This window comes from Ptychodera flava, chromosome 22, assembly GCF_041260155.1.
Source record: "Ptychodera flava strain L36383 chromosome 22, AS_Pfla_20210202, whole genome shotgun sequence".
NCBI classification, from domain to species: Eukaryota; Metazoa; Hemichordata; class Enteropneusta; family Ptychoderidae; genus Ptychodera; species Ptychodera flava.
Genome location: NC_091949.1, coordinates 34,716,888 through 34,742,929, shown reverse-complemented (window position 1 = coordinate 34,742,929; position 26,042 = coordinate 34,716,888). Strand labels below are relative to the sequence as shown.

Below are 26,042 nucleotides of genomic sequence, written 5' to 3'. Positions count from 1 at the left end.
GTATATAGCAATCTAAAGACACTACAAACCTAACAGCTTGAAAACGGCCTTTTCCATGAGAAAAATATGATGTGTGTAATTTGTGATCTAAGAAGGTCATTCTGGAAGATTCTTTGACAAAAACAAACAAACCGTACTGTGTGCATCATATTAAGGCGTGTCAGGAATGGAACACTAGACAGAGATGGTGATCAAATACTGACAACAGGTACTGAAAATAAAAGTTTCGCAGACCCATGAAAATAAAAGTTTTGCAGACTGGGTCTCCCCCCCCCCCCTCATCTTTCATAATGGTTCCATCAAAGTCTTGCAAATGAATGGGCAGATACGAGGGTCATGTGGCAAAGTGATTACCTGAGCGTACAGCGAGAGTTCATACTTCACTACTGCAGTGCCATTCAAACCCCAAGGCTAATTTCAGAATATGACATATCAAAGTCTTTAGACTTCGGAGATTTGGAAATAGTGGCCAAGAGAGGCTGTATTGCTGTATTTGTAGCCATAAACAAGGCAAAAACACTTTCAAGCAGGCTTCTGCTTAACTGGTGATGCAGTCCTACGGGCACAAAAAAAGCTACAGGGGTTATGGACTGAGTAAACCGATATCCTCAAATTTCAGTCCAAAACACAAACATTTCAAGCAAATAGGTCAGCAACTGAACGGGCTCCCCACCATAACTGAAAGTGACATACATTTTCACAGCACTGTGGCTGCCAGCAATAACAATACATCTGTGGTGGATTTAATGACCGTGCTTTACCACAGCTCATAAAATGTCATGTATAAATCATGGGAATCCATGGCAACCAAATTTTTTATGGCCTGTTCACCTTGGTAAAACGCCAAGTCTGCCAAAACTTACGTAACTACTGCATAAAACACCAAGTCTGGCCACATCATTCTTCTGGCTATTGTCTCATGTTACTTTTCAAAACAACAGATTGTAAACAAGCGAGTAAACAAGATGATGGTGTGTTTTTTATTCCTTGTTCACGAATCAGAAATGCTAAAAAAAGACGAAAGTTTATTCTTTAAAGCACCACCCTACACAAAATATGACAGTTTAGAGTGATATTATCATCATAAACTCTTTAAATTCTTACCAGGATCACAAACATTGCCAATTCTAAGTACAACATTCCTAATATGTTCAAGCAATATAAATTCAATTCTTTGGGGGTTTAGGAAAATTACTCCACAGATACAAACCAGCATGAAAGCCAAACTGACTCAGTGTTTTTGTAACGGATAAACAGTATCTTTAAGTAACATTCTGATGCACTGTGTATTGGAGAGAAATTCAAAATATTTATGTACACACTGAAATTTATAAGTGTTCTTTGGTGGTCAATTTCACACACAGTAAACCATGGCTCCTAAATTTCTGAGTCATAGTGCCAAAGCAGAACAGAACCAAAGTCTGCTTTTTTGTCTTTTTAAAGATCAAATTGAATAATTGGACAATTGTGGCTTGTAAAGCCATGTATAGATCAGCAAGGAGGTATAAAATACCTTCCTTTAGTTCTCGTGGCCATAAAATGTCTAATGTTTACTCTGAGCCTTACAGTCTGAAAAGGGCTGACACATCTGACCTGGAATAACCTTTCATACATGTTCCCTTACACTGGGCAGCCAGTTCCCCTCGCTATGATATTCTGAAATATCACAACATGTCCTTGAGTTTTAAAACAACATTCATAAATCAGGGTACTATGTTGGGAGATTTTCCCACTGAAGGCCGCTTCCTGTGCAATATAGCGAGACAGGCCTACACGGATGACTCTTCGTACAGTTGCAGCTGTGTCAAGGTCAACGGAAGGGACACCTCGTTCATTATGCCCTGCTTTGGCAGCATCAAACATGTGCCGACCTTCGCGGCGCACGTTTCGGACACTGATGACAATACTTCACTGGCCAGGGTACTGCGAACTTTTTTCAGAAGAGACAGGTAATTATCACCTGCACAACAGAGAAGCATTAACCCAGATTTAAACTCAAGTCACTGACAATGCCTCTGTTAGTTACATCAACATATCCACATTTACTGAAAACCATCATAATTCCTTCAAATGAGCTTGAAACAATGAGTGTGGTGTCTTCTGCATTGTTTGGAAAGACAATAACCCTGTTTAGAGGTAGTGTGGACAATACAGTGCTACGAGAAAGAACAATTAGGGTTTTAGTTTCCACCATTTAAGGGGTTACAAAAATAGTTGGGTGTTTTTATTTAAATATCATGCTAGCGATATTGAGTAAAAGCATCAAATACCTTCACCCTGACAATCAAGCACAATGTCATATTTACATACTACAATAACATCACTGTCTTCTTGACGTTATGAGCGATATGAACACTTCATCTAGAGAATGAAATGAGACTACCCTCTAATTGAACTAAAAAAAAACTGATTTCTTGAAATTTAAAATCAGTTTGAATGTTTTATAAAACACTGGGGGAAAAACCAACAGAAATAACATCAGTGATTATGACATAATCCGAGATAGAATTACAGTTTACAGGGCACTTGTCCCACTCTCATTATTTCTTTTTACAAATTATAGAATGAGGTTTCTCGTGGCTATCTGGGCAGGTGCCAAGATTACACAAAGGATATAGCAACCTAGTACGAAGCTTGGAAAGATTCGAATAATTGTGCCATTTGACTCGTCATTTCGCCCCATTAAAAATGTTTCAACAGTTACGGTGAACTACATACACATTCTCTGAAGTTTAATTTCTTTGAGACACCACCACAGCTGCTGGGTAGGAAAATCTGATTTGTGGAAAAAAGAAAACCTAAAAACTGAATACTGATCCGTTACAACTGTATCAAATGCTTGGTTGATGCTTGGTACACAAAGAATGAAACAGCTTTTCACAGAAAAATTTTGATTTCAATAACTTTTCCAAACCATATATACATGTACTTCTATTTGACTAACACAAGTACTATGACAGAAAGCTGATCAAACAAGAATCAAATATTCCAGTGAAGCTCAATCAAACCCTTTTGAACATAATTCGTTGTACATGTTAATGAAAAAATACAACACATATTTCACTTATTTACCACAGCTCACAATCCATTTCATTAATATACTGGAAAAACTCTAAAATTAAAAAACATAAATTTTGTCTGTTATGGAACAGATATCTCTATACTAATGTTGACACTTTTCCCACAACATCACACCTGATTGTTTTTGCCTTTCACTTTTGTATCTTCAATTTCCTTCTTTTTTAATTTTTTTTTTTTAATTTCTGCAATGTTTCATCAATGATGTTCGGACCGAAAAAGAGGTTGACTGGTATTAAAGATGGTATTTGAGTGTTGATACTTTTGTTTTTGCATAAAATACTAAAATGTTGAACAGGGTGAGATGTCTGATTTGTCTTGTGAGCTCATACCACAAGATTTACAAACAATGTCTGTATCATGTAAGCCTTGTCATCGTACCTTCACTGCTGGGGAGTCAATCATCAAATATCTGAATGTAATGCCAAACTGCTTAAATGTTCCATCCGTCTGACACATGTGTCTGACACCTACCTGATGCCATAATAAGACACACTATAATATCACCTGTTACAAGTCTGTCAGAATAGAAACGATCAGAAATTTACAAAATTTTTGGCATCCAATGCGATCAGATTTTAATAGAAGATTATTAAACTTTTAAAAGCATGTCAGAACTTTGCGCTGACAATTAGCCATTCACAAAATTATTTTACATCCCTGACATATTATAAATAAATGGCAAAGAGTAATGATCAGGTATAGATAACAACTGTGAGTCCAACACAACTCCCTATTATTTGTTGGTTCAAGAAAAATTACAATCATATCTAAAGTCTGATGAAGGTTTCTGGAACTAAAAATGAAACAAAATATTTGGCATTGGGAGCAACTAAATTATTTTGCAATATTCTGATTTACAACACTGTGTACCAACTTTTTACACATATTTTTTTTTAAATGTATGACAGCTACATAAATCAACTACTCGGCCAATCTTGGCCCTTTGATCCAAAGAGAACATATGGTTAAAAATAAGTAAAAGTACACAATTTAACTTCCTACAAAGAGACAAATATTATGGAATTATTAACTGAAAATTTTAAGTACACATAATTCAACTTATATGGCAGTGCATGTGTATAACATATATTTATAATGTGTGTGTGTGTGTGTGTGTGTGTGTGTGTGTGTGTGTGTGTGTAAGCCTGTGTGTGCATTTATACATGTACTTAATATATGATATATATATATATATATATATATATATATATATATATATATATATATTATATATATCACCATCATTGATATAATATCATAGTTGCAGAATACTACCTAAGTTTGTCTAAAGCAACACTGATATATTTGAGATGGGTTTAGCTTCATGTTCTGAAAAACAACTCAATTTAAGAAAGTGTCAAGTATATGGACATCAAAAGTACACGGTTTACTAATTGGAGCTGCAGGTAATTCATTTATCTAATCAATGGAAGTGATTCTGTTACACCTACAGGGATAAACCAATCATATTTACGCAAAAATTTGATAAATTTTAATATTAAGTGTTCTTACAGTGAATTTTAGGACATTCCCCGTAATGCTGATGAACAAAGTTCCAATTTTTTAAGCACAACATTTTAATTTGGAATGCTTATGAGAGAGCCAAAAACTCAACGAGTCTGTTAAATTTGTGAAAAATGCCATTTTTTTAAATCCATCAGTGGTTGGGGAAAATTTGCACTGATAATAAATCACTGGAAAGATAAAAAGAGTGTTTCCTGTTTGAAAATTTGTGAGGGCAGTGACACATTTCCAGTCAAGGACACTACATGGAGGCAAGTATAGCATACATTCTACTAATGCTTTTTACGTGTACAAACAGAAAAACATTCTAGGCAAATAGAACTGCTTGAAATATCCTTGACCAACTGTTCAGTATTTCTGCAAATACATATCATGCATAAATATAGACATCTAACTGGTTGACATTATCTGAATAATTGTCTCCATTAATAAAGTGATAAATGAAACTCCTTGCTTGAAAAATAAAACACGTTTTACTCTAACTAGCTATGCATTTAATTCACAAGCTATATGAAAGATACTGCTATTTCACAAATTCACGGTTATCAGACAGTGATATAGTCATCATATTTCAGTTTATAATCAAATGAACAGGCCCAAAAAATCAGAGTATTTTTAATTACTTAACGGAGGGATTATATGGGCAATGTTTTGAAGCTATCGAAAAACCCTGGTACATCTTTAATTTACTAGTGACTGGGCAGACACAACCCAAACGAGCTAGTGGGTAGGACGTTTTATTTCCTTGGTATTTCCTTGTATGTGCTAATATGCCAGAGTGGCATACAGTTCAATAAAGATCAATTCTATTCTATTCTATTCCTTGGGTTTACAACAGACATCAGTACTCCAGATCTTATGGTCCTTCAGTTGAGATATAAACACTACTGACAATTATTTACTTGCTCCATAAAGACAATAATTTTGACAGGAAAACGTCCTTTACTCAAGCTGAACGCGAATGCGATGTATTATATGCACCTCACACAATGACGTGATATACAGGATGAACATAAAATCCAAATAGCGAGCTACTACTCAGCTCAGACGCGTTCTTTTACTCAGCATCGGCGCAACGAGTCTTTGCTTCCTGTCGGCCGATTTTGAAACGCCCTGACCCGCAAACTTGACAAACCTCTTGCTTACGCTGCGACGTTTGCAAATACAGGCCGTGGCGTGAAAACAACCGACGACGGCTAATGTTTCCAAAACAAATTTCGCGGCTCGACTGACGGAGATCTCTAGGAGCCTGAGCTAGGAGCGATTGTAGGAACGGCGGTAAAAATATAACAATGACCTCCATTGGTTGTGACAATCGCCGGGGATACCCCCATTTTACGGCCTCACAATTTTTACTCCACTCTCAGATTACACACCATTTTTGTTCTTGCTCTATATCCAGTATAAACGAACAGAAATAAACAGCAAGGGTCCAGCATTAATGACACTATTGCTGAGTATTCTGAGGTCCGGGAGAGATATGTTAGACTGCAACGGACCGATTCACTGAACAAACAAAAAATTTGAACACAGTTGGCTTCATACACAGGTCAAGTTCAGTTTCCATTGCTGTTCCGTGGTGGCTTATAGTCGGGTCTGAGACCAAAGCATGACGTTCACTGTTTCCATAGATAGTAGATTTAACCCTTTCATGACCCACTGAAACAAGAACCGGTGGTAAACGTTTCCTCAGAAAGCCTACCCGGGGAAAATTTCCCAACGATCGGTGCTCGGGGCTGGTTTTGAATGTACAGACCCACACTTGTAACGTACATGCTGTGTACAATGGGGGCAACGTCAGTGAAAACACAACACAAAAACACCAAAGTTACCGGCAAATTGGGCGATAATACTACAATAATCGAAGCAGCCACAATCTAGTACGTTCACCTACCATACTTGACGGCACCATGGAGCCATTTGGAGGGTACGGAACGTGCAAATCTCCGTGCAGTAGAGGTATCGGACCAAAGCCCGCGGCCTTTGTGGTGTGGTGGTTGCTCTTGCTGCCTGCATTTTGAAGTGAAAAATTCGGGTCAGCTCCGCGGTCGTACTTGTAAACGCCATATTTGTGTGTAAATGGGGGATCACGCCAAAATTCCCAGTATTGCTGTGACCTTCAGTATCAGACTGGAGCAAAGCTTCCCATGCGAATGCACTGTTTGGGTGAAATCCTTGAGGAAAGTTTGAAAACCTAACAAACTATTATTACGTTACCTGCTACCGTCGACGAAACTTTCTTCGAGCCACGGTCCTTCGATGAACCTCCATAGTTCTGTCCCGGTACAAGCTGTTTATTTCCCTATATAGATGAAAGAACACACAAAAATCAGCCTCTGGTAAGCTCGAAAAAGACCAAATGGCGATGTCAGCATGAATATCACGAACCTCGGAATTAGTGTTTGACTGGGAACTTTCCCCTTCATTCACGAGACTTGACTTGATGTCATTTAGTTGGTCGGCTGAGCCCGATACGCTCTCACTTGACTTCTCTTCCTGCTCTCCCTCGTCTTTGAACGGTATTATTTCATCGTTTGCCCCTAGATCATCCCCGCCATCGCTGGGCTGCTGAGGCATTGTCACACCGTGCGATCTAGCCGTGGTTGGGCCTCCGTTATCCGGCAAAAACTCGGTATATATTTCCAGTGACTACTTCAGCACGTTGAAACCGACTTCAGTTCTAGCATAACTTGTGTACAGACTCGGCGGCGACTGGATGACATCAAAGCCTACACCGCGCCCTTGATTGACAGCTCAAACGACAACGTATCAACCGCTTAGCCAATCAGCGTTAAGAAATGGGCAGTGATGTAATAATTAAGTATTCATTTTATTTAATTGTGTACATTCACGGCATTCTCGTCAACAACAAATATCACAATTTTGAAAGCAAATACACAGAAGTATAAAACAGAATTAAGCTGGGTTTAGAAGTGAGAATATGTCGTCATCACAACGTTATTTAATTACCGATAAATCGACACAGTCAATTTAGGCGAAGGCAAATTCGATATTCCCGGGGTGGAAAATGAACATATTGCATTATGTGAGCGCGACTTATAAGAACATACCAAAAGTTTTCAGTAATGCAAATGATTTAATTAAGATAAATAAGAAAAATAAGAATCCTGATATCTTACGATTACGAAAAATATCACGACTTTAAACACATATACCTTTACGTGAGCAAAACCAAAATAAGGACAAATGCTCAAGTTGAAGTATGCCACTGTGTGCCCATCCGGACAACTATGGGGGACCGTGGTCCACTGTATTTTGTCACGAAAATATGACTGTGTGAAGTATATTTTCCGTTATTTAAGGATATTCAGAATGCGCAATATGCCTACTAAAACACACCGTTTTAATAGTATGGTTTTTCACATATTATGACATTGCAACGTGAATGACTCAGAAACCATACAAATACCAACATAATAATATTTTGCGACTTTTTGAGCTATAGATTTCAGAGACATGCCAGACTACTACGATGGTCACTATCTATCGTCAACTGAGAGGGAAAGCGATTCATTCGCATCAATTATTATTGTCATTTTTAAATTTGCAGACTACCAGGTGAGCTGTCCAATCACCGGCGACCTCAATATTTTTGAAATCGTAACGGAAGTTATCGTTATCTGATTGTGCATTATCAGTTTTTTTTGGCGCTTTTGTCTATCACAACTGTACGCCACTATTTCCTTTCGTCATAGGGGTCCGCATTGTTATGACGCCTTAGATGACGTGTCATGAAGCCTGGCCCCCTGTACGTTAATGCGGGAGAGGGGTTTGTATAAGGTTCTGCGAATACTGCGTGTTGAGGGACAGTGCATTTAGGATACGCAGAACACCGCGTCACTCTACTGAGAGCCGACGGTCTGTGCACTTGTGTTCAAAAAATCTGGAAGTTCAAGGTTTCGTACGATACTTTGATAAGGTATTTGTAAGTAAATTATCAGATGTGTTGTCACGGTGTAGAAGAAGATCAAAATCGATACCTATGAGGCTATGGACCGTCATAAGTTATTCTAATATGCCTCTTGTTGGGTAAGCTTATATATCCCGCGCAAGACCGTGTGATGATAATAAAAGGTGTACTTATTTTGCAACATGTAATTGATCTTACAAAATGTGAAATGGTCTTCATGAAATCATAAAATATACTGTACAGAACAATATTGTTGGAATATTATAGGCATGGCGAAAACTATGGGAGTTAAATGACCATTAAAATATATTGTTTGTTTGTGGGCCTAGACTTTGTTTTAGGCACTGAATGTACTTTTTGTCGAGAGTGAACTACCAACGGACACAGGGGAAAGACATGTTACAGACCACGATTGACTGGTATACTGGAAAGACAAGAGTCCTACAAGTAACGACGGTAGTTCATTCCCACAGATGTGTCAAATCGCCATGGCAACGGCTATGGCGATATTTCCGCTTTGAAGTCGAAGCCGACGCAAAAGGCCTTATCGGGTGTTCAGCGTACATTTCCCGGGCTGCCGCGAGAGCAGTGTGGCATGCAAACGCCGGTGTCTAGTAATACTAAACTACTTTACTGTAATATCGGATACCCTTTTTGACATTGCAAAAAAAAAAACGGGATTGAAACGACTTCACAACTATCATAAATTAGAAAAGCCGTGTTCACGACTGTCTCTCGAAATCGCTACCGTATATACCTCATTCACCTGGACACACTGACGCACAGAAAGCCTAGGCCTGAGAAAGGGGCATCCATCCCTATTTTGATGAAAAATTTTTAATGCTATGTCAGATCTGTGTCGTCTGACCTCCGTTTTACATGTGTTTTTGGGTTCGATGTTTCCTCTATATAAATTATAATGGCATAGTATCTTTCCATACAGCAGGTGGATTTTTTTCCTTCTGTGAGAGTTTCGCAACTATACGTGCGTATACGCCAAGGCTCAGGTACGACCATACAGGGACGCGTTTTTTTCACTGCGAGATTTGCAACCTGTGACGCGTGCGGGCGATTCACACCTACTTGGTAAATGAGAGTGCGACGGGGTGCCAGCCATTGAAGATGGACGATTGTGCCATCCAGCAATTGTATGATTTCAGTTACCCTAGAAGACAAGAAAACGAGAGGATTAAGAGAGTGTTTTCTTTCTTGAGAAAAATGTAATTATGGAAGTGCTAATACTAAAGTGCGGGCGGTATCCGTTAACAATGACACTTATTACATTTATTTAATCGAACGCCATGGGGACTCGGATCAGAATCAGTCATGCCCAAGTCGACGTCAGATGTGGGCATGACAGTCTAGGACCCTTCAGTTCAATCACGGTCCGTTGAGGGACCGTGATTTCATACCAAACGCAAAGTTAGAAAGCATAGGTTTGATAACATCACTGGGTCTATAGTGTCTATCTTACTGTTCTATCTTTCGCCTACGCGACCTTGAGCAAGCGATCTATTCAGTGTCTGTCTATCTGTCAATATATCTGTCTGTCTGTTTCGCAGCCGTTCCGCTGTCAGTTAAGTTACCCTCGCTCTGTGAACGTAATCAAAGACAGAATTACACCAGCATGTACATTTACGTAACAGTTCTGTCAAATTTACGAGTTTCATTTAACCAGTCTGACATTCATTACCGTGTCAGCTATAGTGTGAAGGCGCCGTCATGCATTGATCACACGCCGGTTTATTGAAAACAACGCCCGAGACCAAAAAAAAAACCCCTCAAAATAGCGATCTGTGGGAAGAGAAAGGTGCCGGCTAAAGAACCACAGAATTCCCCGAGGATTACCGGGTTACTCCACCCATCCCGTCTCTCTCGCCTTCAATTTGCTTAACCGACCTGATGTGATAAAAAGTTATACGAAATAACTTTCCGCAACTTGATCCCGGCCATGATCAAGTTGGTTATGAGCCACGCTGTACTGCTGTTGTCTAATACAGGTCTATATTGCTTCAGGTAGCGGTCTACCTATACAGTGGTTCGAGTGCGTATACATATAGGCCTATATGTACTTTCTGATTGCACTATCGACACTTTATGGGCCTATACGTCTACGGCCACGACATCACTGTGTCTGTGCGCCAGGTTTTTAAGAATCTAGTTGTCGATGTTCGAGCTACATATGACCGTATATTGCCAATGCACAGCCGGAATATTGCCTCCAGGACATCACATATCAGCACAGACCAAGGTGTGTGTGTATATATATATATATATATATATATATATATATATATATATATATATATATATATATATATATTCCCTCTGAAGATGAGAAAGAGGGGATAAAAATCGTAACATTACTGTCTCCTTATTTGAAATAACATAGATCCGCCACAAAAGAGCCTGTTGGAGTGCTAAATAGACAATGTTATATTTATATTATGTTAATTTTTATCGATGCCATTGCCTGAGTCAGTTATTATTGGCTAGGCCCAGTGGTGTATATATATATATATATATATATATATATATATATATATATATATATATATATATATATATATATATATATATACACATATGTTCAGGGCTCGAAATAAGCGGTAGTCCCGCGTCCACAGACTACCAACTTTTCCCTGGGGCTACCAAGTCCATGAAATGGTAGCCCACATGGACTACCAGAGTCTGGGACATGAAATTCAGTCAGTACTTGGCGTGCCATGTCCGCGGTCTTTCACTTTTGGAAGAGCTAAATGCAGTAGAACCCAGCTGGACACAGTAAAGCCAGACCATGACACTGTGTTTTGCAAATTACAAAGACGACCTTGCGATGGAACTTTGCAAGAAAGTTTCAATATCTCAATCGATGCGATGTACTTGGATGACAGGCACAGAAAATGATAGCCAATGAAAACGTATTCTCATTGCATTTTGATCAAAAGTTATCAATCAGAAACTCGTCCCTGCTACAGAAAGCCCATGGTCTGTTTTAGCCTTGCTGAGAAGGTGGTGGTCATTGCCATGAAGACTATCAGAATTGGCACGCAACTCTGAGAATGGAAAGGGTTGTCAATACAATGATAGGTCACCAAACTTTTTAGTGTCACTGTCGTCAATTATACCAGTTTCCTTTTGGGAACAAAGGTGTGGAAGAATTACAATAAATGTCTGACAAATCCACTTCATGGGCAGAATCTTGACAAAATGCTTTTTCTTGTCTTGGTAATGAAAAACAATAATCCTAAATTAAAATATGCATGGGCTACCAGCCATTGTTACTGGGCTACCAATTTCAGATAATGGTAGCCTAAGTGGACTACCAGGGAAAAAAAGTTAATTTCGAGCCATATATATATATATATATATATATATATATATATATATATATATATATATATATATATATAATATATATATATATATATATATATATATATATATATATATATATATTATATATATATATATATATATATATATATATATATATATATATATCATAGTCGAAACAATAACAGGACAACGGGTATAAGTTACACACAAAAAGGAAATAATCGAAATAGTATACTGATATTGGCTATGTCACAGACACACACACACACACAGACACAGACACAGACACATATATGTGTATATATCATATATATATATATATATATATATATATATATATATATATATATATATATATATATATATATCCGATGTTTGAGGCATTTTAGGCCAGTATTCTAATGATTACCAAACGTCGATATCACATACTTTTGATTCTTGTTATAATCGCGAATATCAATCTGTAGGAATACTTTCGATATCGGAACTCCAGTGGGACGTTGTTTTTCGCTGTAATCGTTATCTTTAGCTAACACAGTTATATACAGCTTACAGGGCTCACCAAAGTTAGGTACAGGCCTCGATTTTCCTTCTACATAAATGCTACGGTGCAGTTACTTTACGAATGCAAGATCTGTTTAAACTGTCAGAGTGCTAATTTACTAATTAAAATTGACATTGACTTTGGGGGAAAAGAGATTTTTTCTGGAATCAAAGTACCTTAGTGCGTAAGTTGTTACACGTTAAAAGTGTTGGATAAAATATTTAACTCGGTTTCCAGGCTGTTGTAGATGATGTGTGCGTTAAAATGCAGTAATCGTTTGCAATCCTGTGACTGAAAAGCTCTAGAGCTTTAGCATACAATAATGAATATTGTTGAAGGGAATCTTGGTATATAACAGTACCCACGAACATTGTTAGAATGGACTATCATAGTCTGGTGTCTTTGGCGATGCAGAGAAGTGTTTTTGGTCCAATTACTTTGGCAGATAGATTTGACTTGTAAACAGCGAATGGTACATATGTTTTTACACGCTTTGCATATGCACTTGTCATCTTTGTTATTTGTTATTTTGTTTTGTTTTGTTTTGATTCTGTTAAAAAATAAACAGCTCAGAAAAGACAAAAGTATCATAAGCAATCAATGATAAATTTATTATTGCGCAGTATACAGGGGTATTTACGTATCAGCTTTCTACAGAAGATTATCACCACATAATATATACTTTAAACAAAGACTCAAGAGGATTGACAGCGATAGACTTTCGGTCCAGGAAGCACGGACAGCATATAATTTGTTAATCTGGTCCCACACAGACCTGGGACCATGATAATGAACTTGAAGAAATGACTATCATATAGTTTAATAGTTCGTGTTGGAGTTATAATAGAATTAGATGAAACCGAAAGTTACAAAACTTTGACGATAATTTAAATTCTGTAGAGTGCACGTGTCATAACTTCTTTTGGGTCAGAGTTAAACATAGGAAGATGACATCGAAAATACATCTGTTCAGAATGTTATTCTCGGGGATGCTGAAGAAATTCTCCAACACCCCAGAAACATTGAAAATAAAATAGCGACCCTTATAATAAAGTTCGAAGAAACTTTCAATAATAATCAACATAAATTCAAAATATTGTGGACTCGTTGAAACTAACAAATGCTGTAAACTTTCATACAGAAACACAGACACGTGGAGACAACAAATAACCAAATGGGATATAAGATAAACTGATTTGTTTATTTTACCTTTATTTTTTAACCAATTTATGACAGCTTAAAGGTCTCAATAAACATCTTAGTTTTAAAAGGTGAAATTACCGCGGTTCTATAGATCTTTCTGGAAATGCACATAACCTTGAACGCTCACGACGAATCACACAGTTCAGACAACAGACATCCGGACTCGTAACATCAATTATAAAGATAATCAGGGGATGTGGGCGCCCTAATTCGGTTTAAGATGTAATGTTCATTAAGAATTTCATTGCGTCAGGCAAGGATATAGCTACTTCAAAATGTTTCAGAAATGAATAACGACAGCGTACTTGATACAGAAATATTGAGAAAAAGATACGGATGTCGATTGTGTACCTTTACCGAAAAGCCTCACTCATGAGCAATACCATGAATATTTAATGAGAATGACGTCACACTGCTTTAATTTGCTCACTGTTCTGTTGTTTGGATCTACGCCAAATAGCCCGGGCTATAATGGGCATGATTATGTTCGGTCAAATCAAAGTTGCGGAACTGTTGTGCCCCTATAGAAACAAAAACGTCATAGTACCTGTAATTAATAGGAACTATGGTATCATGAACGGAACTTGTAATTGGTCTAATTAGAGGTATATCACTGCATGAGGTGTAAAATATCATTGTAATTTGGTAAAAGTAAACCATGAAAAGTTCTCTTACGCATTTTATGATGCGATTCTCCAAATAAACGTGTATACCAAGTTATCTTGTTTCTGTTGATGGGCTGCCTCTTTATTTTAAATTTTATCATTTTAAGTTTTTAAAAAACATGCCACAAACAAAGAGTAAACCAATATCAATCGAACCGTACAATATTATCTGTGTAATCTATGCAAGTTTTTGATGAAGCTGTAGCAGGTTGCTGATTTACCATCGCAATAATTTTCACATTATTCTCAGATACTGATCATAACTAATAAAGACGTGGTAAGTTTGTCGTCAGCTTACCAGGAAGGCTCTGCTTTGTTCAACAATGTTTTTTTGCTGGAGATAATGAGAACTTGTGAAAATATTCAAATACCACACTGGGGCCCGGAAGTCGACATTAGCTCTGATAAATTGCTTTAGCAAGGCTCTCAGACTGAATGTAAACATCTCGATTATAAAGCGCCTTGATAGTACAATTTGTAGCTTGGTTTTAGAAAACCAAGTATAGGTTGGTATCTTGTGCGTTGGCCGGAATGGTCCTGGTCAGCAGAATCAGTGTAAGAACTTTATTATTCTTCTAAGACTCCCTCGTATTGTCAAATGAGCCATACAAATTTGAGTACGTGCATCAAATATCTGGGAACGGGTAAATGTTTCGCGACCACGGTTGTTGTCATCCGAATCGACGTGAAAATCTATTCCTTACTAACCAGATCATGTGTTACCATGAGTTGGTACTATGTTAGCCATGAGTTCGAATATGTTCATTATGACTTATGATTTGATATACAAAAATGTCGACAATAAATACATTTTTATAAACACATGACATGTACTTTCTCAAACTTATGAATCTTTACAGGAAAATTTTACCCACAAAATACAATTTCATTTATTTATGTCTGTCGATCAACAAATATAGAACGTTTAAAATGATGCAAAAGAAAAATTCTCTGGGTCTTTGCTGAAAGACTATTTTAGCCGTTTATTTATTTGTTTGTTTGTTTGTTTGTTTGTTTTTAAATGTAGTGAGGTCTGTCGTATCTTTGATAATGAACGACAGGTATATTGAACGTCAAGAGACCGAAGAGACGGTGTGTTTGTTTGTTTGTTCTTTCGTCTTTATTTCGCGACATATCTGTATACCATTGACCCTTGTAATAATAGTATGCACGTGATAAGGCCTTTGGTTCACATATCGAATTTTCTTCCTACCGACATTGTTAAATGAGTGCACTTTAGACGGGATTAACCTAAGAAGACGGACCGAAAATGGTCGAATAATGCGTGTCCGTCTCAAGGTCGTCTGATTTACATGTATCTCTACAAAAATCAAAGCTTATCGTTGAGTATTTTGTCATTCTCGATGAACAGCGAGGTGTCGTGTGGTTCGAGATTTTAAAGTTTGACAAGCCCACTCAAAGTGGCCGTCTCCAAGTCGTTCGCTTCCTCTGACGTTGGATGTCGAAAATTGGACAGAAATATTCTACTTTCAAACTACTGGTGACCTTTTGCTATCGTTTTTCCTTTCTTCAATGGAACATTTTTTACATCAGCAGACTTGTAGAAAGCAATGTTTCATAAACTTTCTTGTGCAGATGAGATGTTGTGTAACGTCTCTGAAATACCAAGAATTTCAACACGAGTGGTACGGGCACTGTACGAGGACTCGCATCGGGTGAACACAGGCAATTTTGAACTGTCACCACAGTAAGTTTATGAAGGTGAACGGGCAATATCATCATGTGCTATTTGCAGTAAACCAGATGGTGTATTACAACTCTCTCAACACCGCATAAAGTGAAAATCTAAAACAGTAACAGAAAATATAAAAATCGGTACTTCCATTGTTCACAGCAATAGTACTTTATGTGGAATGTCATATGGTTATGCTACACTGACCGCCCCCCTTTCTCTCTGTCTCTCTCTGTCTCTCTGTCTCCCTCTCTCTCTCTCCCATACATATCAACAATACCAACTGTGACAACAATTTACTCCAAGCAAACCACAAAGGCACGTTTACTGGTTTCCACAAATTTTCGTTTTACAAAACACAGACAAGTACTATCATATTAATCAGTTGGCAGGACCACACTGCCAATATGCTCTTTCCTTTGCATTTTCTTTACATCTTCGTTTAAAGGTTACTTTCAGCATTTGCATCAGTTTCGCCTGTGATTATTTTTCTTTGTGTTTTGTCGTGGAATTAGAAATAGTTAAACCAACACCCCACCCCGGATGGAACAATTTCAATTAGATATATCAATACTATATACTCATATTGCATAGCCATAATGGTACCCCCGCCAAATGATGAATGTACCATGCACCATAAATAAACAGATCACGAGTTTGGATGGTTGTCTTCAAAAAAACAAATAAACACATGATTACTTTCAAACTGTAGACGGTATACATATTTGTTCGAATGTACAGACATATGGCAACATCATGGCCTTATGTACTGGCCTACGGTAAACGTATGGTAAACTGCATAACTCCTTGCTCTGTACTTCATTATGTTAAACAGGCAGATGTATGTTACGATTTTGAAGCGTTTGTTGATGCCTCATGACAGGTATGTTACTCAAAAGTTTACTCCTTTTTTCGTGGCAACCGTTCAGCCATATTGTGACTCATCGATAAGTTGGGGATGCTACTGGTGCAGTGGCGCAAGCAATCTTGACTGATACTCGTCATCGCGGCTTCAGTGAATACATTTGTAATGTATACTTGCTGTATATGTATACGTCACAGTGCAGTACAAACGTTCAATATAACAAATACATGTGTGACGTATACGTGCAGAAAGCGAAGAAGAAAGTCTGTAAAACTCGTTAAATATGAATTTTTCACTTGAGGAGGAGCTAGCAAGATCCTAAACCCATAAATTATACTATTGTATTGGTTTCACTGACACAAGTCTCTATACTTTCGGGATAAAAATTGTCGCGGTGAAAATTATTGTTTGTGTCCCGAGGGTGCAATGTGCGAAAGGGCATAGTGGGAATGATGTTACCCGGGATAATGTACTGTAACAAGTATAAATTTCATCTCAATTTCTCCGTCAGCTGGGATTTTAGATGTGTACAAGTACGATTCACAAGTCTTGTAGGACTTGCCAGACATTGGACATTGACTATATATATATTATATATATATACATACAATGTTATAATATCGATAAGAACACATCCAAACATACGTGATGTTTTGTCATCTTTATTATGTATAATATATATATCGAAAATGAAGGGTATCTGAGAAGCTGAATATGTTTGGCAAGACGTTTTATGTCTCAAATATAAGCAAAAGTTTACTTTGTCTTGGCGTTTGAATGCATGTATAGTCTAACCCACCTGGTTTGTGTCACGGTACATTCACAAACAGGAAGACCGAGAAAGTTTGGGAGATTGATCCATCGTAAATTTATGATATAAATGCATTGGAACACAGATAACAACTCTTGTCCCCTGAAATCTTTCTACCGCTTCCAGTTGTCATCACATTAGTTGACAAATTATACTATGAAATTTGAGCGCTATTTTCCTTCACTGTCAAAGGTTCATCATCATCATCATCATCATCATCACCTCTCTCTCTCTCTCTCTCTCTCTCTCTCTCTCTCTCTCTCTCTCGTGTTTTGCTTTTTTCCGGAAAGTTCGTATTTTCTTCTCTCAAACCAACCGAACCGATCACTCAGTTTATCTGCGCTCAGTGCATCAAGCTTTCCCGCACTCACTACAAAGTCCAGCCAGTCAACATTCCCGTTGCTGTACATCATGCGACCGTACCTCTCATTATCCAAAGCCGGTTAAGAAAAAAAATAAATTGGCGGACTACCGCTTCGGAAAACGCTTTTGGAAGATGTTTCCGCCCCCTCGGAACCTCAGAGTGTTCAAGTGTCACTGCTACCCAAAATGTCAGTGTCATTTGGCTTTGCGCCAGACGCGCTGAAACAGTGCCGAACATGTTTTCAGGACCCTCCGATCGTCAAATGCCGTTCCGACAAATTTGTTTAGAGCTTAGAAGGTAAGCTCCTTTATACCGGCACAACCTTCCGACTGTGTTAAGGGCGCAAAGCAAGACATCTGCGTGCCCGACATTTCGTGGTCATGGGAGCTACAGATTTTCGACAAATCATTACGACTGGAGAAGCGTGGTTGCACATTGAAGGAGACTGCAAGTTTACCGAGAAGCCGTCAGTCCCAGAGGGAAACTACACCATTCAAATTTCGAACCGTTATTGAAAAGTGTCAAGTCTTAAAGAATTCGCTGAATGCCAGCCCCGCCTTCGGCCCATTCGTTTTCTCATCTTTTCCTATCGTTTGATCGCGATGATTAAAAGTGTTAAAATTCGCACTCTTGTCATCAGAAAGTGTGCTAAAGCTCACGGTTAAGATGTAGCCATACCTAAACGATTCGGGTTGTCCCAATTTTGAATGGCTTCGTCAGTGAAACACAGAACGACTATTGTTTTCTTGTTTACATTCACTGCCTTTGATCTCGCCGCCGTTGTTTATTAGATTTATTCTGTTCGTTGGCATGAGCTTTCCATGTCACTTAACGTTCTTCAGGGCTGTCTGTTTTGTCGGCAGAAGTGGATACCAGAATGCTTCGGTGTCTTGCGCATATTTTCAAAGCGTTTCATTCGCAAAGTATCAATGCACTGGACCCTGGCGAGACCTGAAATACACGACTTTCGAAGTGCTGGGAGGTGGGGCCTGTTTGGAGGTGGAGCAGTCGGCGCCTTTGATGTTGCAACCTCAGCGGCAAAAACCCTTTATATTACCATATATGGAGATCGATTGCTCCGCACACGTGCCTGACATTACTCACTTACATTTATTATGCTAATTTGTTATTATTTCTCACTTCCGGGTTCACCAATTGGCGAACTCCGTTTGCAGTGTCATTGGGAGCTTCGTAAATCTCTCACTGAACACATTCATACTCTTTAACGGCCGACGTAAAAGTGGCTGATATAGAAAATAGCGCATGTAACGTCCAGCTGACAACCTGCAATTCAGTTTCAATAACAGTTATCTGATGCCGTGCAAACGATGCAAAGCGACAGAAGAGGTTGTCGCGATCGTCACCGCTATGCGTGGCGAATGAACGACATGTCGACCCACGGCAATCACCATAGAAACCGGTGTAAACTTTACGAGCGGCCCGCCAGGCAGTCGACAAATTATATTAAGCAATGGGTTCAATGACCGCGTTAAAAAGTCTTTGTTGACGTAGACATTGCGAACATGGGCGCCTCAGTTGCTGTATGACACGAGCACATCGTAGGAGCCTTTGGTGAAAAGATAGTCCACGTTTACTTTCGGCGATGCTTGGTACAGTGTACAACCACCTCATTAAATTGGTGACAGTTACAGTATTGCAAGTATATGATAAATTACATCCAATGAAAGAATCGGGCCCTAACAAATGCTTGTTAATTGATGTCCTGTTATGTTTATCATTACAATTACAGAGTCTTACATCATTTGTCGACGTCCTGCCACAGGAAGATAAAAGTCTAAACAACTCATACTGTGGTCGCGGCTGATCTCATACCGCTAAACTATAGTGTTAGGCCTTCCAGAGGACGTCAAAGATTCGTCAACACTCACATGGCAACACGTTTGTCAATATGTTTTTGTGTTAAGTATTTGACTTTAAGCTAAATATACTTGTATTGAAACTGCCACAAAATTCGATTCTGTAATTATGCTAGCTTTTCTGAAACCTTGTCCAGAGCATTTGTATAACAAGATGTGTATCGTCCCCATTCACATGTATGCTAATTTGTGTGCATCATGCTACCTGCGAATGTTTGGATAGTATTGCGCACTTCTAAGTTTGACAGTTCGATTTGGTTACAGCATGGTAAACTGGAAAAAAATATTCTACATAGTACAACTAGAATATGTGTCTCCAGACTCTCCTTCCGGTTCAAATGTTATCTAACTTCACAAAACCGTTGATTTGATTAAAATGCGACGCAGGGGCAATTTCTGTCAATGAGTATAGGAAACACTAGTAGGCCTACTGCTTTAGAAAAAAAACTTTATAAAAATGAGAAATTATTTGTTCATTATTAAGGTAGAATGCGCCTCGGGGACAGACATTTCTGATCTACCACTTATGGGCACTAATTTTGAAGCTCTTGGAGTAAGAAAAACGTCAGTAGTTTTCCTAATTTCGAAAATTTTATTTTTCCTCGCAGAGTTTACACATGCATGGATGACGGCCATTTTGAATTTGACATGTCGCTAATTTGTTTTCTTAGCACCAAAATTTGCACAGTGATCCCCGATTTTTATTCTTGGTTTGATATGAGCCCGTGATATGGTCGAAAATTTCATTGCGGAATATTTAAGCAAAAGTCTTTCGAGGCGCGCGCCTATACCTCAAAAGGGAACAGTGTGAAGAAACTGTCCAGGACGCGCCGGGAAACGTCGACGTCACGGTCATTTTTGCAATTTCGGTTTTCCGTAGACTGAGTAATAGATTGGTTGTCGTGGACATAGCCGGCATGATATCATATCCGGTCGATTGTGTTGCCTACTGAGATACAAACCTACCTCGAAGACCGTTGTTAGAGACAACTGGAAGAAACAGTTGCTTTTGAAGAATGTCGGCTGTTTGTTTGTTTGTTCACCGCCTGACAAATTAACAAGAGGTGATTGTCTGCCTTTTTGATTTTGGTGTTTGCTTGTGGTTAGGTTAAGAACAGTCGCCAATATTCTGAGTAAAAGTGGGTTTTTATTTGAGGAACCTTAAAGTTTCCTGTGTGGCCGGTGGTGGTTTCTGACAACTCAGCTACGCCGACTACCCATCCAAGGGATCAAAAGAATAACAGAGACAATGATTGTCATTTTGAATTCGGTAAAGGTAAATTTGAGGTGACTAATCCTCTGATCCAAATTGTGAACGATAACCGCTGATTTTTATTTGTTATTAGTACAGATAATATTGTAAAATTCCATCGATTACATGTAAAATACTGGCAAAAGTTTATCAACGTTAACTTTAGGGACGTATACGAATTTTTATGTGATAGATAGTTTAGCTACTGGCGCGTTGGGAAATGCTTTTGTCTGGATTTTTATGAAAACAAAATAGCAGTGCTTTAATCTTACACCCTCTAAATTAATATTACGAAAGACCCTAAAAGGAATAGGGCTTATGTGAATGTGTCTGAACTCAGGTGAACCGAAAATGTCAATCCGTTTATCATTTATAATCTGAACTAATCTGATCATATTCTGTTAATCGATTAAGTGATAGTTTTGTGACTATTTATTGGTTTCTATTATTTTATGAGTAAAGTAGATAGTGCAGGGGTTGTGCTACGCAGCATCTCGTAATCCTGAATTATCGTGGTTATCAGGATTGACTTGTCATCATTTGAAATTTCTAGCCTTAATAAGCAAACACTGTGACCAAAATAGATCTTCAGATGTAGTATTAAATGGACAAAGTTGGCCATTTTTCATGAACTTTGTTTGATGCAAGATACTACTTAAATTGTTTGACATGTTGAAAGATACTGAATTAATGGGTAACCATGCATAAAATCGACCCCGGTTTTAGACAAATTAAATGAAACCATAGCGAAAATGAATTAACGGTCATGACCATTAATTCATTTTCGCGATGGTTTCATGTATTGTGTCTTAACCTGGGGTCGAATATATGCATGGTTACCCATTTATTCAGTATCTTTCAACACGTCAAACAATTTAAGTAGTATCTTGCATCAAACAAAATTCATGAAAAATGGCCGACTTTGTCCCTTTACCTTTGCCAGGTAGACTGTGAGTCACTAATAGGGAATAATGCGTCTCGGGAACAGATAAGCGGACCTCAAATATTTTGCAATGCTGCATGGTTTTGGTATATTACTTGTTATGGCTAATTTTGATGTTCATTGGGTAACTAAATCTTTTATCGTCTTATTTCTGTGACACGGAAAATTTATGACCCCCCCCCCCCGTAACAAGTGGATGGCGGCCATTTTTGGTTTCAAGATCGGTAAACATTGTGTCTCTATTGCCAAATTTCTGCACTGTGACCCTTAAATTTTATTCTTCATTTCGAATGAAGGGGCGATTTGAAGTTTTCTTACAGAAAGTTTGAGCAAAAGAAGCATCCATTCAATCTCTAGATGTGTACCACCATGAGAGCCAGAAATGGTTTTAATTCGTGATTTCATAAATCACAGTATTTATCAAATGCCAACTTGCCTCCAACAGCGACAACCTGACACATTTTTTTAAGCAGCAGGGTTTTTGTAAATCGCAGTCAAATACCTCGAAGTCCAACAGATACATGCCAGATAACAACGACGAGTGGCTAGCTGAGAATCAAAAAAACTTTTCCCTGTCTTAAAGAAGCCATATGAACCACAAGACGCGCGCGTCGTAGAAACGAAGATTGGAAATTCTGACTGTTAAGGTGATTGAGGGCAATAAGCTATTGTTTCATAAACTTTGAAGGAAACCAGATACACATGCAGAAACAATGTACAGGTAAGGTAACACACTACCATATTTATTATCTTCATGAAAAGTACGTGTAATGTCGAAGGTTCAATCCGAACAATGCCGAAGACGGTACTATACAAGTTTACACGTCATCACAAACATACGATATCTACCTTATATGCGTCATCCCCAGCACAATTTGACTATGCAATTTGTACATTGGCACAGATAAAGTGAGTGTTTGAAATATACATGTATCAGATGCATGCCCTGCTCATGTCCATACATCGAGACAGACAAACGCAACAAGCGTGCAATCTCACACAATATCAAATGAGAATAGTACATTTATGGGCGCATCAATATAAAATATGTACGAAGAACGTATGGAAACGGTAACATTTGAATACAAATCACAGACTTATTATATTCATAATTTATTGTTACGAATGAAATCCCAACTAACATAAATTAGTCGTGTACTAGTCAGGCGTCCACACAATGACGTAAACGTGCTTTAATGGCGCAACACATTCTCGCCCTAATAGTCAGATTGATATTGTAACAGACGGACGGAAAGCAATAGACATACAGTATATATTGATAGATAGACATAAATACGTAGACATATAGATAGAGATATACAACAGATAAAGGAGATACTACAGCTCGACAGACTTAAATATAAAAACGCACGCGCACACAGAGAGATAGATAGATAGAATGATAGATAGATAGATAGATAGAGAGAGAGAGAGAGAGAGAGAGAGAGAGAGAGAGAGAGAGAGAGAAAGAGAGACTTACAGAGACAGACAGAGGCAGATACAACAGGTATAGCGATGTTTATACCATGGATTGACAGGTAGACAGCGGTCAGACAAGTAGATAGAGAGATAGATAGACAGCTATAGATAGGTTAGACACAGGCAGACAGACAGACGTATAGATTGATAGATAGATAGATAGATAGATAGATAGATAGATAGATAGATAGATAGATAGATAGATAGATAGACAGACAAGTAGATAGACAGACAGAAGGGTAGATAGATATTAGGGAGAGAGTGGGCGGGGGAGGGGGATAAAGTGAAAAAGATAGTCTGATGGGTGCTGCTAACAAATTATTGGATAAACTGCAACATGCTGGTATGAACTATGAGACGTTTTTAATTCATCGTAATAAATGAGCTTGGAAGCAGTTAAACTTTCTAAAAACATTTTGTCGGCAATATTTATGTTGATATTGTAGTTAAGAAGCTTATGTCTTTTCAGCTCGGCGGGGATTAACATTTTACTCAAAGTTTTACGGGAAAACGTGTGCAGTACAAAGCCATTAGGGTTAACACTTTGGCGGCAGAACAGACGAACGTGTCTGCCGATACTGCGTATACTTTGCATGCTCAGAGAAGGTTTCATTGTCTAAATCCAACCCCTAGCCTGTGAAAAACACTCGAAACATTAAACTTTGAAATAAAAGAACATTTGATATACTGATCAATGCAAACATCATTAGATGGTTCATAACTACAAAAGTGTATTACAAACCCGCTATCGTTTTTCAACTGAATTCCTGTAAGTGTTTTTAGTATGTGAATTAGGACAGGTATATATGGTGGCATTTCTATCGTATGAACCCAACAGACTCCGTCCTATATCGGCAATTATTTCAGAGAGAGAGAGAGAGAGAGAGAGAGAGAGAGAGAGAGAGAAAGAGAGAGATGGATGTTGATAAATTTAATAATTCAAGACGTAAAAAAGTCATCTATACATAAAAACCATGTGTTTGTGTTTTATCTAAAATCTCTTGGAAAAATGATACGGCGACGAGTTTCCTATCTTATTTGAACTTTGGAGTTGACAACATCAGCTATCGCCATGAAAACCGAACGCGAATTTTGACAAAATAGGACCGGAAAGTTAACACGCAACGGTCATTTTGATATAAGTTCACCATCGAGAACTCCGCAGTATGTATAGAAGTTATAATATACACTGACATTTTCTGCAGACTGTTGAACACCGCCAATTAACGGAACGTGTATAGAAATGCTGACGGGGTCAGACAAGGTCGACGCGAGGGGAGTGAGAAAGAATAACTCCTTTTCTCTTTCTGTCTAGCTTTTTTATCAGTTATAGATTATGCAGTGTGGCCATGACTAAACACTCTATATGACAAAGTAATACGGTTGTAGCACTGTATTCGGTTTGAATAGCATTGTCTGTAGCACGGATAAGACCCGTCGAAACGGACTGTGATAGGGTACGCGGACAATGACACAACATCACAACACCAACATAGACCTTCTGCAAAATGAAGGTCCAATATTTATATATAGGAGGCAATATGATGGTTAAGATGCATCGTGTATCGAAGGATACAGACCGGCCATCTTAAAGTTGTGTACAGTCAAGCCCGCTGACAGAGGAATTAAAGGGCTAGTATAGGTGCAACTTGCAATGAATTTTTCAAACTTTTTTGTTTTTAATGTAAACCAATGTTTCTTCTTCTAAATTTTAGTTTACATTAAAAACAAAAACTTTGAAAACTGTAGTTTCTTCTTCTACCCCAAAAGCATGTGTAGATATACAATATTCAACTTGTCAGCTCAGCCTATATAGGTGCAGACTGCGTTGTTTTTGTTGACAAGTGAATTCTGGTCCGGACTACAATTCAAGTGTAAACGATAGCAGTGCATTTTATACATACATGTATATACTCTGTGTTGGCAAGCTACAACTACTTTCAACATGCTCAGATAAAGGCTCACAATTGACATACAAAACAAAAATATTTTTAAAGGGATAAAGTCATCGGAACTGCGCTCAAAGACCGTATGGGACCCATACGACCAATGCACACAATGTAGCCAAGGTACAATGGTGATTGATAAAAGTTAAAACATGTCTGTCATGATAGTATAATTTAAATGTTGCAGCTATGATGATAAGGTGCGTCTAGATATCATGCACGAAATACATTGTGAGTTTGTAAACAAGAAACTCGCACAGGCGCACTTCGGACGACTGTCTCCCTTTAAAAAATCATAAAAAGTTACAGCTACTGTGTCCCGCAAAAAAGGTTTATACCAGGAACATGATCATGACATTTGAAACAAAATGAGTTGCAATGTATGCAGATGAAGAACTATATCATCCAAACATAAATATCAAACCGCTCTAGCTCTAGTGTTATCATGCATTTCATCACAATTAGCAACTAACACGTTGTAACACATCATATACAGATATGACGTGTGCTTTATTAAATTACACA

At 38.1% G+C, this 26,042-nt stretch overlaps 1 protein-coding gene across 2 annotated transcripts in view; it reads right to left on the bottom strand.

Moving 5' to 3' along the window:
• LOC139123280 (transcription factor 7-like 2) overlaps positions 1-7,368 on the bottom strand; it is a 91,402-nt gene extending 84,034 nt beyond the window's left edge. The window contains exons 1-3 of one of the 2 annotated variants that reach the window (XM_070689410.1): positions 6,994-7,368; positions 6,823-6,907; positions 6,500-6,615 (exon numbers count right to left, since the gene is read on the bottom strand). In XM_070689410.1, the coding sequence (XP_070545511.1) occupies positions 6,500-6,615; positions 6,823-6,907; positions 6,994-7,182 (390 nt within the window). In that variant the 5' untranslated portion in view covers positions 7,183-7,368. The remainder of the gene's footprint in view (positions 1-6,499; positions 6,616-6,822; positions 6,908-6,993) is intronic. The other variant, XM_070689411.1, reaches the window with a different exon arrangement.
• Between the last annotated feature and the right edge of the window lie 18,674 nt (positions 7,369-26,042).